This window comes from Manacus vitellinus, unplaced genomic scaffold (assembly GCF_001715985.3).
Source record: "Manacus vitellinus isolate BGI_N305 unplaced genomic scaffold, ASM171598v3 scaffold_10_pilon, whole genome shotgun sequence".
NCBI lineage: Eukaryota > Metazoa > Chordata > Aves > Passeriformes > Pipridae > Manacus > Manacus vitellinus.
The window spans coordinates 12,558,229-12,571,241 of record NW_021938838.1 but is presented as its reverse complement, the minus strand read 5'-3'; the positions used below and the strand labels follow the sequence as shown (position 1 = coordinate 12,571,241).

The 13,013-nt window shown below is 35.2% G+C and overlaps 1 protein-coding gene across 1 annotated transcript in view; it reads right to left on the bottom strand.

Annotated features, from left to right (window-relative positions):
- The window catches only part of FTO (FTO alpha-ketoglutarate dependent dioxygenase), a 195,318-nt gene that overhangs the window by 179,126 nt on the left and 3,179 nt on the right, over positions 1-13,013 (bottom strand). Inside the window, exons 2-3 of the mRNA XM_018085057.3 lie at positions 10,687-10,764; positions 4,981-5,641 (exon numbers count right to left, since the gene is read on the bottom strand). Coding sequence (XP_017940546.2) covers positions 4,981-5,641; positions 10,687-10,719 — 694 coding nt within the window. The 5' untranslated portion in view covers positions 10,720-10,764. The remainder of the gene's footprint in view (positions 1-4,980; positions 5,642-10,686; positions 10,765-13,013) is intronic.

Below are 13,013 nucleotides of genomic sequence, written 5' to 3'. Positions count from 1 at the left end.
CAGAGTTATTTCTTCTACCTTATTACTTGAAAAGCCATAGCATAAGAAGTTAAACTGTACTAACATTTTAATTTTTTCTTGCAAATGACATTCACAAAACCAAAAATCCTAACATTTGCCAACAATGTTCTTATCAATTCATATTTGGAATGTTGTGTTCAGCTTTATCAAGAACAAAAGCACTAAAATAAGAACAAAGAATATTCTGTCACCCCTTCATTCCTGAAGGAGAGACTGCATTTGATCAAATCAGTGAGAGCATGTTTAAAAGAACCCCCACAACCCACAACAGTCAATTCAAATGATGATTTCTTTTTAGATAACAGGGATTCAAATCTACTATTGTGAAAGTAATTGGATCATTAAAAATTTGTGATTCTCAGAATGTAATTCCAACTGGCCAGAAACTACCAGTTAGAGATATGACCATGCCACACAAATATTCATTTCTTAAGAAGTAATATATAATTTCCTAAATACCATTCCTGTTATTTTAACAAGCAATATTTCTATAATATTCTTGACACTAGAAATCATTTAATATAATTGGTCTCATCCTGCACAGATGTCTACTCCATGGCTTTTATCCATTAAGCAGTACATAAAGAGGGTTATTGGTCAACTACAAAGTTAGATTGACTTTAATTCCAAACCACTTTTGTAGTTTCAGGATTTTTTTTTCTAACATAGTGAGGAAACACACATCTGTAGTGAAGCTCAAGTATTTTTATTCACAATTCAGTGAAACAGCCATCATTAGGTTTAGTGCTAGGATGCTGCTTCTAACATCACAGAGCGAAAAAATACAAAAGAGAACTGTGCAAAAGAAACAAGCATAAAAGCTCCTTCAAGATCAGAATTCACTGCAACCAACTGTAAGTTTGTTAAACCTTTCAACATCACCTTGTCAACCACCAGTACCAGTTGTTCCGAAGTTCAAGAGTTAAAACAGCAAACAGGCCTTACAGACAAACTAGATATGGTAAAGAATCCAGAGAAAACTACTTATCCAACACAGTCTGTGGGAAATCCAGGTAACAGAAAGATGGACACACTTCAAGTGATCACATTCTTTTCCATCTCCTTTAAGTTAGTAACTGAAACAAGTCTCTACTTCAAAGAACATCTTTAGAACCAACTAGTGCTCTGCTAAGTAATAAAACTTCCTGCAAAACTTAAAATGACCTGAGGGAAAGCTCGTCATTAGGAAATTTTCATGGATAAAATCCAATTTTTGAAAATGCCCTTATTCTACTGGATTGCAATTCACTTTTATAACTGCAGCAGGAAATAAAAATGGGTTATTAGCTTACTATATTAAAATCCTGAATAAGTTTTTACCTTAATGCTCTCAGGTGATAGGATATTTGTAAGCTAATGTGTGTTTAAAAAAGCTGAATTGGTTGAAATTTGAAATTCCTGTTCCTTAGTAAATTCTGAAAGGTAAATTAATGCTGAATATTGTTAGTGACAGTATAACTGAACACACATTCTGTAACCTATTCGGTTCTGCATATGCACCATGACTGCCACTCATGCACTTTCATGCAGCACACACACTAAAAGGAAACCTCTCAAATTTTTATGAGGGTCTGTTCTTATCACTTGACAACCTATTCTTAGCCTAGTGTAATGCATAAAGCAAATATTATTCAGATGAGCATCAAGCAAAATGTTTACCTTGTTTTGTTGTTAGAAATGTAACTCATTTGAGGTTGCTTTGAAACAATTTGACAAAGGAAACAAGAAAATAAACACTGATACCAATTAGAATATCAGCTTGTTCCAATATCTTTATGTTGGTGCCTAAATTTCTTTTCTGGCATATTAAAAACTGCTTCTACTCCAATTAACACTGATCAAAGTTTCAAACATTAAATTTTCATTATGGCATCAAACAGTAAACAAGTGAACAAAAAAATAAGTGGTTTCAATTACAGCAGTATCTGTTTTAACACTATTTAATCAAATAAGTAGGTGCCTAACAATTAATGATATAAAAATGCAAATTAAAGTAAAAGAAAACCATATAACCTGAGCTGTGCATCTCTAAACAGTCTGACAAAGAGCTGCCATAACACAGTAAGACTGCCTGACTCCTAGGGCTCCTGCTGTTCAAAATTTGACAACCTGGGGATTCCGCACTGGCAGCAGGGTAGATCAACACTAGCCATGAAGCTCTGGAAGCCTGAGCTTCCATGTGCTAAAGGCTGCCACAGATCCTCAGTGCTTGGAGTACCTCAGAGACCAGCGAGAATTTGAGGAATTGAGAGCTGACAAAAGAAATGGGCAAGACTAAGCAGAAAAGAGAATCAAGTTGGTTTCAACAAAAATAAACGTGCTTAATGCGTGTGTGCACTTCCCACAGAATCAGTGCCTTCTCCCAGAAAATTACTAATCTATCTAAGCTACATTTTCTAAGGAAAAATTGTTCCATCAAAAAAACTCTGACCACATCTACTCTTTTTATTATGTACTCTGTAATGATTCTGTGATAGTCATTATACACCACAGTGAGAACTCAATGCTAACTCGACACTAAATGAATTAATGGCGTAAGTACTAATCAAAGATCTTGGCAAAAAAAGTAAATATATTTATGGAAAATAATAAGAGAAGTCAAGACATGATTCTACACAGATGTCACAACAATTTTCAAAAAGATGTTGAGATTCCTCTTGCTTTACAGTCATGGAGAGCTCAGTAAGACATATGGGAAATACTGCAAGTCTCTGAACTGAAGAAACCACTGAAGTGATACGCAACTGGAAAGAATAATATTATAAACACTGATAAACTTATAACTACAAGCATTGGAAACCTGTGAACAGAAAATCAGAAGATCAAAAAAAGACAATCTATTTATTTCTCTACAATCAAGTAGACTGGCCCCTCCTCTTGGATGTGCTGGGCACAAAACTTCAGCACACACAAGAATTTACTGTCATTTCAATGACAAAGCCATGCTCATAAGCTATAAACAGGATGCATTTCCTCCAATGTACAAAGAAGCAGGTCATTGCTTCAGGGATATACAGCGACAACCCTCCCTGCACACAGACAGATGAGTGAACTGTTTGCACACAAAGTGACACTGCAGGACATTTCTTCACCAGGCTCAGGAGCCACGCCAGGCACCTCAAACTCCCTCTCAGGTTCAAGAACCCAACCTGAGCCACGCTCAAGGGCCATAAATGGAATTTAATCTTCTTCAGATCTGACTTCATAAATAATTTTCTTCCCAAAAAAACATCTCTTACACTATCTCCAGTTACACTGAGGTTTTAACATTGCCACCTCCTGCCAAGGGACTTCTCCCCCCCACCCCCCCGCACTCCATATATAATCAAACTTCAATTGGAGTAAAAACAGAAAAAAATTAAGTTGTAATTTTTTTAATATTTTTTTTGTAAATCTAAATCAATTTATTCACTGGAAAGATCTTAGTTTCTTTGTTTTCATGTCTATTTTCAAACCCTCCAGAAAAAAATTACAAACTTTTAAATGTAAGTATATTTATGAAAAAATCTTGTATGTGGCAAAAACATTAACTGTGCATAGATATCAAAATAATTTTTAGTCTAAATGTATAAAATATGTCTTTATACCCCCATCAATCAAATCTTCCACAGAATTTACAGTGGTTTTAAAACACCATAATTTTTACCTATTTAACTTGCTGAATAAAAGAAACAAAATCAACTGACGAGTTATGGATAAACATAGCAGCTTTCATATTTGTTGATTTATAGCTCTCTTAACTTAAAGGGACTCACTTTTTTCCCCTCCATAAGCAAATTTTATGTTAAAGTAAAATGTTTTTAAGCATATTACAATAAATCTTCACACACAGTATTATTAAGTTTCTTTAACTTAAAATCTTACTGCAAAAATATTTATCTACAGTCTTACTGGGAAAAAAACAATGTATTTACTGGACATAAAATACCAATGCCTTTGACAAACAGGGTAGAAAAAAGTTTATGAAGAAAATTACACTTTTACTTGTCAGGAAATCTCTTTTATTCAGTTTGCTACGCCAGTTGATGTTTTATGTCCAGGAAAAAGTAAATAATATGACTTCAGCTGTACATTAAGTAACAAAGTGACCCATAGTTTCAAAACTAATAACAAAACCAATAAGAGAATGCACATGAAAGTATAAACTATCATTTTTACATCAAAGCCTTTAGCCAAAACCTACCGAAGTCAACGTGAATTCTTCCCATGTTCTAAGGCAAACATCAAAGGATTTTTGGAATAATAAAAAATCCATTGTGAGTAATGAAACATAACGGAGCATTTGCAATTTCAAATCAAGTGTCTAAATTCTAATCTTATGCCCTGCAAAACTGGGAGTCATTGAAAGAAATCCAAAGCCTGTCAGATAACAGTTCTTTTAACAGAAAATGTCCACCCTTCCCAACTACAGAAATGTTGGCAAGTCCCATAAAACATGCATTAACACTACAGCATGCCTAGACAAAATGTATAACTTCAAAAATAAATATAGTAATACTTCTATCCAAAACCAACTGAAAATGATCTTTCCAAAGAAAGAAGAGTAGTAAAAACAGCATAAAGTAGAAGCAAGTCTGTATATGACAAATAACACCATAAAAATGGTGATCTCAACTACAGTGAAACATTTTACAGGACAGAAAACATGCTCATGCACTAACCTGAAAAAGGAATTTGACAGATTTTGATTTCCTGGCTCTTAGTCAGGAAGTTAATTACACCAATTTTTAAAGCTACTTAGAGAACAACTGCTAAGCCAGTAAACACAGGTATGTTTTGTAGAGGTTTTAGTAAAAATAAAGATAAGGCTTAAACACAAAAGGTACCACAACGCATTCAGAAGCACATGACAAGCCTAGACTGGCATGCAGGTGTGCTTATGCACATATACACAGGGAAAGAGAAAAGGGGTCCAGGGATTTAAGATAATTATATGACTGGTCAGCTCCCATCACCCACCTTCACAGCTGTAACTGTACACAGCAACCGTCGACCTTTCAACCAGATTCTCGTCGTGGTGCCAGCTCACTGCCATGTTCCCCATTCCAAAATAAGGTTCTTGTTTCAAGTACAGCATTTGCAGTGGATCCATATAATTTAATAAAGTCAGGTTATAAGATGTTCTGTTCTTCAGGCTTATGGAGTCATCCTCTGGAACACAAACACTGCTTTGATCTTTTGAAACAGACCCTCGCTCCGTAAGAGAAGTAGCAAAACTTTGCTCCCTATCTATTACAGTAGTATCTGTAATTTCTTTGGTCTCACATAAATTTTGTCCTTGTAATGTCTTGACTGCTTCAATATGCAAGTAGTCATTAAGTCTGATTAATGCTTTACAAGCATCATGTATCTGAGGACTGCAATATTTTATATCATAACCTTCAGTAGGCCAAGGAACTGTAAACAATCTTGTGTTCAAGTACTTGTAAGTGCATCCTGGGTTTCCAATTAATATACGAGACACTGGAGTAAGGAAATCTTTTCCTTTGATCCTTACAAGATCTTGAAAGAAACAATCGTGTTCTCGCAAGGTCAGAAAGCCTTTTTGTACCATTTGATGGAGCTCTTCAGGTACTGTCTCAGATTTTCTGAAAATCAGCTTGGAATATTTGGTCTTCCACTAAAGAAGAAAAAGACAAAAACACCAAACAACAGAAATAGCAAAATAATTATTCTTTTTACAAGAATCAAAATATTTCATATATTGAAGAAGAGACAAGGCTAAACTGTCAAGTTATCGAGCATGAGTCTAGAATATAATGAAGAAACAGATGTCAGTATTTGTTACTTTATTTCCATATATCAATATATTGCACACACTGTGGATATGTACCAGTGGCCTGTAACCAGAGAGTATCAATCAATCAATCAGAGTATTCTGGCAGAAATCAGTAGAACATATAAGTTCATCTGATGAACCTGTAGATAATGCTGCCTTTACATATACAAACAACAGGTTACCAAGCAGTGAAAAAGCAACTCTTCTTTTTGCAATGGTTGCAAAAACCATTTTGTTTCATTCTGATGCACAGAATTCTAGAGGTCTACGTGATAAACTCAAACCATTTGATATAACAACACTTCCCAGGGAAAACGTAAAAAAATGAAAATGTAAATTTTTAAAAAATGCACTGCATGTCTAACTTCAAAACAGTCCTCTACACACTGGTCCTTTCTGTTTTCACATTCCTCAGTGCATGCCAATTAGCTCTCCTGTTTTATATAAAAGTTCTCCTTTTAGATAGCATAAAATTTCCAAACTTATTTTCCTCCCCAGCTCCCTACCTGTAATATCCTTTTTCCTCATATCCTCTTCTGACCATACCAGCTCTGGTATCAGCTGGAGTTCAGAATCCAGCAGCGTGTGGAGGCAACAACTCCCAGCAAGGTATAACACTGCTAATCAGCAGCGTCTTGCTTTGCATGCACAATACTGCTTCCCACTCCAGGAAGGCTTGGATAATTTTATTTTGTTAATCTGGTTTTCTAAGGAAGCGAGTATCACATAATCACACCTTTTATTGGCTGCCTGTAAATCTGCTTTAACTACTGCTGAGACTGTTTGGCAAACTGGACAAAGGCTAGAGAGAATAAATTCTTAAAAAGAGTTCTTATGTATTCCATTAAAATTAATAGATAAATAAAAGAAATAGATGCAAACTAGTGCCTTTAGTAAGGGAAAGGCTGCAATGTGAGCATATCAAGTATCAATTAGCAAGTGTGATGCTCCAAAGAACTCCACCACATCTATCTCCTGTCCAGAAATTGGTCACTAGACTGGGGAAAAGGCAGATACCAATGGTGGTGTGGGGAAAAATGTTAAAGTAAACTGAAATCTGAAGGCATTAGGCAATGGGGTAAGAGCACGTGGATGCACTAAACTGATCTATCAAAACTTTTACTAACCTAATATCTTACATTCAAAGTGCTTTAAAAAATACAAATAAAAGTCACCAGCACAAAGCACCACACTGACCTATAGTCCATCTGTGGGTTCCTTCTGGTACAACTCAAAATTACTTTACTAGTACTATCTACTTCCAAGTCTCATTTAAGACTTTCCTTTCAGGAAATTAATTTTAAAATCCAAAGAACATGCCTTTAAAAAACACAAGGCAGGCAGTAAGTCAGTATGCACATTTTCTGCTGCATGAAAACAGTTACAGTTCTGCATCATAACACACTGTTATCCTACAACTCTGAGGAGTTGGCTTTATAGAATCATTTGTTTCTACTAAAAAGAGGAACATAAAAGGAAGCCTATTTTAAAAATAATGATTACACATAATAAATCTTAGTTTGTCTGTAACCCTTCTCACCATTTCTTGTGAAATTTTTACAGTGAAGCTAACTCCCCTTCTTTACACATTCTTACAATTTACAAAAACTAGCCTCCTGCAGAGAGGGAAAAAACCTCTAACAGTATCTACAGATAATAATAATTTCTGACAATTGTATTTACATCCTTAACTTCAAATATAAAGCTTGAAAACAGATCCAGATATCTGTCTGAAGGTCCCTCTACAATCCCCAGCACAGAACACTGGATCCCAGCTTTCATTCAAAGAACTTGATAAAGTTTTATCAAAACTTGATAAAAGCAATTCACCCGAGCTTGTCAAAAGCTCAAAATGATTCCTTTAGAGGTCCTGAACTGTCCCTTTTGTTTCAATCAGTGCTGTGTATTCTCCAGCCTTTGAACAGTACAGTGAAAAAATCCTTATAAACAACAACTGAAATCAGTAACTACATTTCAGACCTACACTTATAGGCTGCAGTTAGATGGGTGGGTACAGGTTGATGGGAATCATAAATACCTTTTCACAATCATACTTAATTATGTCAGAACATCATATGTTGTGACATACAAAGGTTATTACTGCATTATTTCTTTCATTATGCAAATGCCATGTATAAAAGAAAGAGCACTAACAGTTCTATAACAGTATTCCAGTATTTCTTTAAATAATTCTGTACACTGGACATATTCAGATTAACCAGTTACCACATAACATATGCTACTGTGGTATATTTAAACAGTCATTAATACTACGTATTTTTAAACCATTTATACAAAGATACAAAGAGACTGAATTTCTGACATGAATTGCACCCATGAAATTACAAACAACTATTAGAAACAGAAGGAGGAAAATAAGAATATGATGTAAAGCAATTAAGTGCCTGAAAACACGCACTAGAAAGGAAACACACAGATTTTACAAAGGTAACAACATCGTATTCCCCCCCTGAACTGCAGAGGTAATGCCTTGCACATTTTGTTGCCAGCCAAGTCAGAGGCACGTTACCTTTGGATTCTGTTTTAAGATCACACGATTAAGAACTACTTTATCATGAAGTTTCACACTGTACACTTCGAATTCTACCTTAAAAAGAAAAAAACCACACTGATATCTCCAAAGAAAGCAGGAAGTGGAAACACATTTCCGACACATCACATGAAAACAGTTTGGTCTTCTTTAAATCTCCAACCAGTGACTGTGCTGTGCCCCACATAAGGAAAACATTAAGGGATCAGATCCAGGGTGAATGCTGGGTTCACACAGGACACCTTGTTGTTTCGGGGGGATGGGGAAGGGGGAGTAATTGTGTCCTCTGTGTTGTAACTCTGACAGCAAGTATTAAAGGTCAATTCACTGTTCACTCTGAAAGAAGTAGGTACATTGCTGGCAACTACAGGACAAAAAAAATAAAAAAGCACATTTGATGGTCAAACCTGCATTTAACGTTACACACAGGATTTTAAATATATAGATGCTTTCCCTTCTGATGGTGATACTCAACACACAGATCCACCCTATGGACACAACTGACACAATAAAGTTAGAAATCAGCAATAAGGACCCTTGATAAGAAAACTAACATATACATCATAAAATGATAGTTTGTACTTCAAATATTTGTGAATTACTTTGTTAAAAGCCTTTTTTCTTATTCCAAACTGGCGCTAAACATCACATTTTTTCAGCCTATGGCTTGGGGCCCATTTCTAAAATCCTTCATCAAGCAAGACACATTGAAAGAGGATGTCAGTGAAGTTTTGCTTATGATGGAATTTCTTACTTCTGTTCAGGCTGTGCGCTTCCACATCTGACAGGATATGGCAGTTTTTCTACTTGCAGCCTACCTAACCTTTCCAACATGTTCAAAGAATGCTGCTTTATCTGAGGTGGATCCTTAAAGGAGTAAGGCAGGTCTGTCCAGGAAAGACAGACTGTAAAACTAAAGTGTATGTGATATTTTACTTCGCTATTTGTTGTCTTCAAGCTCTCACCCTTCTTTTCCTCCCATCTGTAGTGCATTTAAGCGTCATGGAATTTGTAATTTCTACAGCTGTGATTCAAGTAACATTTCATAACCACCACAGAATTTAAAAGGTGCTTGTGATGCTTAAGATTATCATGTACACTTAAAAATACCTAGCATGCACACATATACTACATAAAAACTATAATTCTATATTTGCAGAAAGAGTGTATCTAAACTTTATTAAGGCTTGAACAGGTCTGATTTCACTGCTTATCTTGTTCCCACTGTCTTCTATATTTATAGGTTACTGATACTGAGCAAATGAGATGCCACCTGGGCAATCTTGGCTCCACCTTCTCCTTTCACATCAGCTCCATGAGAATGTGGATTTACAAAGATAGGAAAAGAAAAAGATGCTGGGCAAAGCAGCTCTTGCCAGTAACAGAGACAGAAAAAGAGAACAGGAGGGGATGTAACAGGACAAGGAAGGAGAAAAATCAGCTCCCTATGTCTTAAAAGGGGAAGAATTTCTTCATGAACTTTAGTTTAAGACTAAAAAGAATGTGTTTGGGTTTTTTGTAAATAAAAAAAATAATAAAATCCATCTGTTTAGCTCTTATAAATTTTTCCAGCTCTTCCACACTTCTACATCTTTGAGCCATATATCAATATATAGAAGACAGATAACACACCTGTAATGTAAGCATCCTTGCTGTAGCTGTTCAAACTACGAGACTATTTCTTATACTTTTTATCTTACAGTGATCCAATTTGATCTGATTGAACCTACCCTGTGTTTTATAGCTGATATAGAAAGATGCAAGACAGATGCAGAAAATTCTATTAATTCATCATATTTTTCCACACAATCATTTGGTTTACTACTCATGTGTCTACTGGGCCTGATCCTACTTTTGTTTGGTTTCATTTGAGGTATTCCTGTTTCCACAGTTTGTTTTTTAAGCAATGTCTCAATGGTTACTTATTGTTTGAAAGTAAAATTAAGGGCCCAAAAATTTGAATTTCTATGTTAATATTCTCCCTCTTCTGCCAAACACAAGCTATAAAGAACAGGTCTCTTCACAGCTCAGATAAAAAAAAATTAAAGGAATGATGAGATGTGTTTTATTTCAACAAAGCATGAGAAACTCTGATTGTTACACGTTACCTGGAACTCAGGGCACACCCCTAAAAATAAACTAAGTTCACCAAGTTCTCATTCATGAATATCTCAGTTCTAGAGATCTTATTTCACACCACCTGGAAGTCCATTATCAGCCATCAGGACACCTTTTTTCATATCAGATTTCACAGTGTGTCTTTGAAGAAAGATTTATTTGTTGTTCGGTCCAAAAAGTCATTTTAGTTTAAAACAAGTTAGAAGAAATACATTACCAACTGATGGAAATCATCATCGGCTGGAGTCATATATGGAAGTCTGTTCTCTCCAAGTTCTTCAAGAAGCCTTTTCTTCTGTTTTGGAGGGGTAAAATTGAAAAAGAAAATTAGACAAAAACCAAGATATAAACAGAGAGGTATAAAATTAGTTGCATTAAAATGACAAAAACTGGTGCAATTATTTCTCTTCTTACCATCAATTCTGGAAAATTAAATAAGGAAAAACGGATAAAAAAAAAATCAGTGGAACTTCTCTACTTACAAAGCAGTAATTCAAGTTAGGTTGTTTCTCAGCACAGGAGAACTTTTACTCCTAAATTCTTTTTTAGATAATAAGCCCTTATTACGCTGATCAAAATCCATGTCAGCCTAATGTTCTTCAAAACTGTGCCCACTTTATAACTGGACATGAATTTCTTACTTATTTGTTGTAAGAGCAAGACCAGATGGAAATGGAATACAGTTTTTACAAGAATGGTAAGGGTGTAATACAAAGGGAAACACAGAATAAGATAAAAAAGGTATTGCTAATGCTTTAATGAAGCCAAGTTATATGGAAACTACATATTTCATCACCTAAATGTTACTGCAAATGGAGTACTCCATAGACAAGAGGATTAACTGTTAAATAAAAAAATCCTTTTTCTTCTACATTTCCCTCTTCATCATCATTTTGGGTTGCATAAATAAGTTAAAACAATCCTCTCTATTGTGGCAATCTTATTTAAAAAAGGAAGAAAACAATATTGCCTGTAGTAACTAACTCCTGGCTTACAGTAAACACATAAACAAGGAAAGTTGAACTATTAAGAGTATAACTGTGCATTCTGTGACAATTAATTCCATTTATTCAAATTTAAGCATTAAGGAAGATGACAGAGGTTTAAAATCATGAGGAAGTGTACAGGTTTTGGAGGTTTACAGATCAGTCCAACTACAATAAGAGCAGGTGTCTCTCACTTACTCATCTCCACGCTCACAATGTGCTGAGCACCGACTCTTAATGAGCCCAAGAACAGCACTGACATTTCTGAACTGGCACTGTAATTTCTCTACGTCCCCAGTTTTCTTTGGGGACAGGCTGCTGGCATGTTATGGCCATGAAGCCACTGGATTAAGTTGGCAGAGAATGACATGCTGATTTGCTGCATATCCTAAAACAGTTACACTTGTCTAGCACTAAAAGCTTGCCAGAATTTTATTACATGGAATCACTGAAAACATTAGATTGGCTTTATTACCTGTAAGATCAACCACATTAAACTGCAGGGGAAAAAAAAATATATTTCAACATGGACTCACATCTGTGGGAAGGGAAAAAAAAAAAAGGTGGGAAGAAGAGAGATTCTGACAATTTCTTTGTCAAGTACCAGCCTCTTGGCAAAAAGCACACAACATTAAAATGCACTCCTGTGTATAGGTAGTACTAGTTCACATTTGATTGTCAGATCTGGCTAAGTGCCGCTCTTCAGCTTGATGTGCAGACTAATACACACAGCTGGGTGGTATAACATGCTGCTCATCTCTTATGCAAGAAGCTGTCACACGGATGTCAAAAACATCAAGCTGCTCACAAATACCTCCAAAAAGTAAAAAAAAAAAAAAAAAAAAAAAAAAAAAGAAAAAAGAAAACCTGAAGATCTGGCTATACCAGCTGGCTGATGTGTAAATCTAAGTACTGTTACATAAGCACTGTTTATTGGCTCTTCAAACACATAAATCCTAAATAAAAGTTTAAAAATTGCTTTTACTTGAAGGTATCAGGCATCTTAAAAACAATTTTTCTAAATCTGATTTTTAAATTTTAAAAAAATTATTAACAGTGTAGCAGTTTATTCAGGTATCATGATTATGTTTCTTACACTTCAAAAAACAATGTGATTTTTATATATACATCAGTGATGCCAATACATGAAAAACCATCTTATGTGCACCATCCCTATAATGTCATCATGCATTGTGCACTGTTTCAGAAACTTTGTTAACTCTGGCCTTCAAAGAGGAGTAAACCTCCACAAATTTTGTAGGCTGCTATGAGTATTACTCGAGCTATTATACCTAACTGATAACTGCAATGAAGATCAAAAGCACTAATGCCCAATTTTAGAGCGTGCAATGAACTTCTTGAAGATCTTGACAGACTCTGCTCATTTATTAGTCATAGACAGGCCTATTAATGAGATGATTGATTGTGAAATTCATCAAGTGGAATATTAATAATTGGAATGTCTCAATCACTACAAATTTTTTTTCCAAAGTTTTTTCACGGCAATAGAAGTGACACATTGTATGTTACAGAGCAGAAATAACAGATACACAGCTCA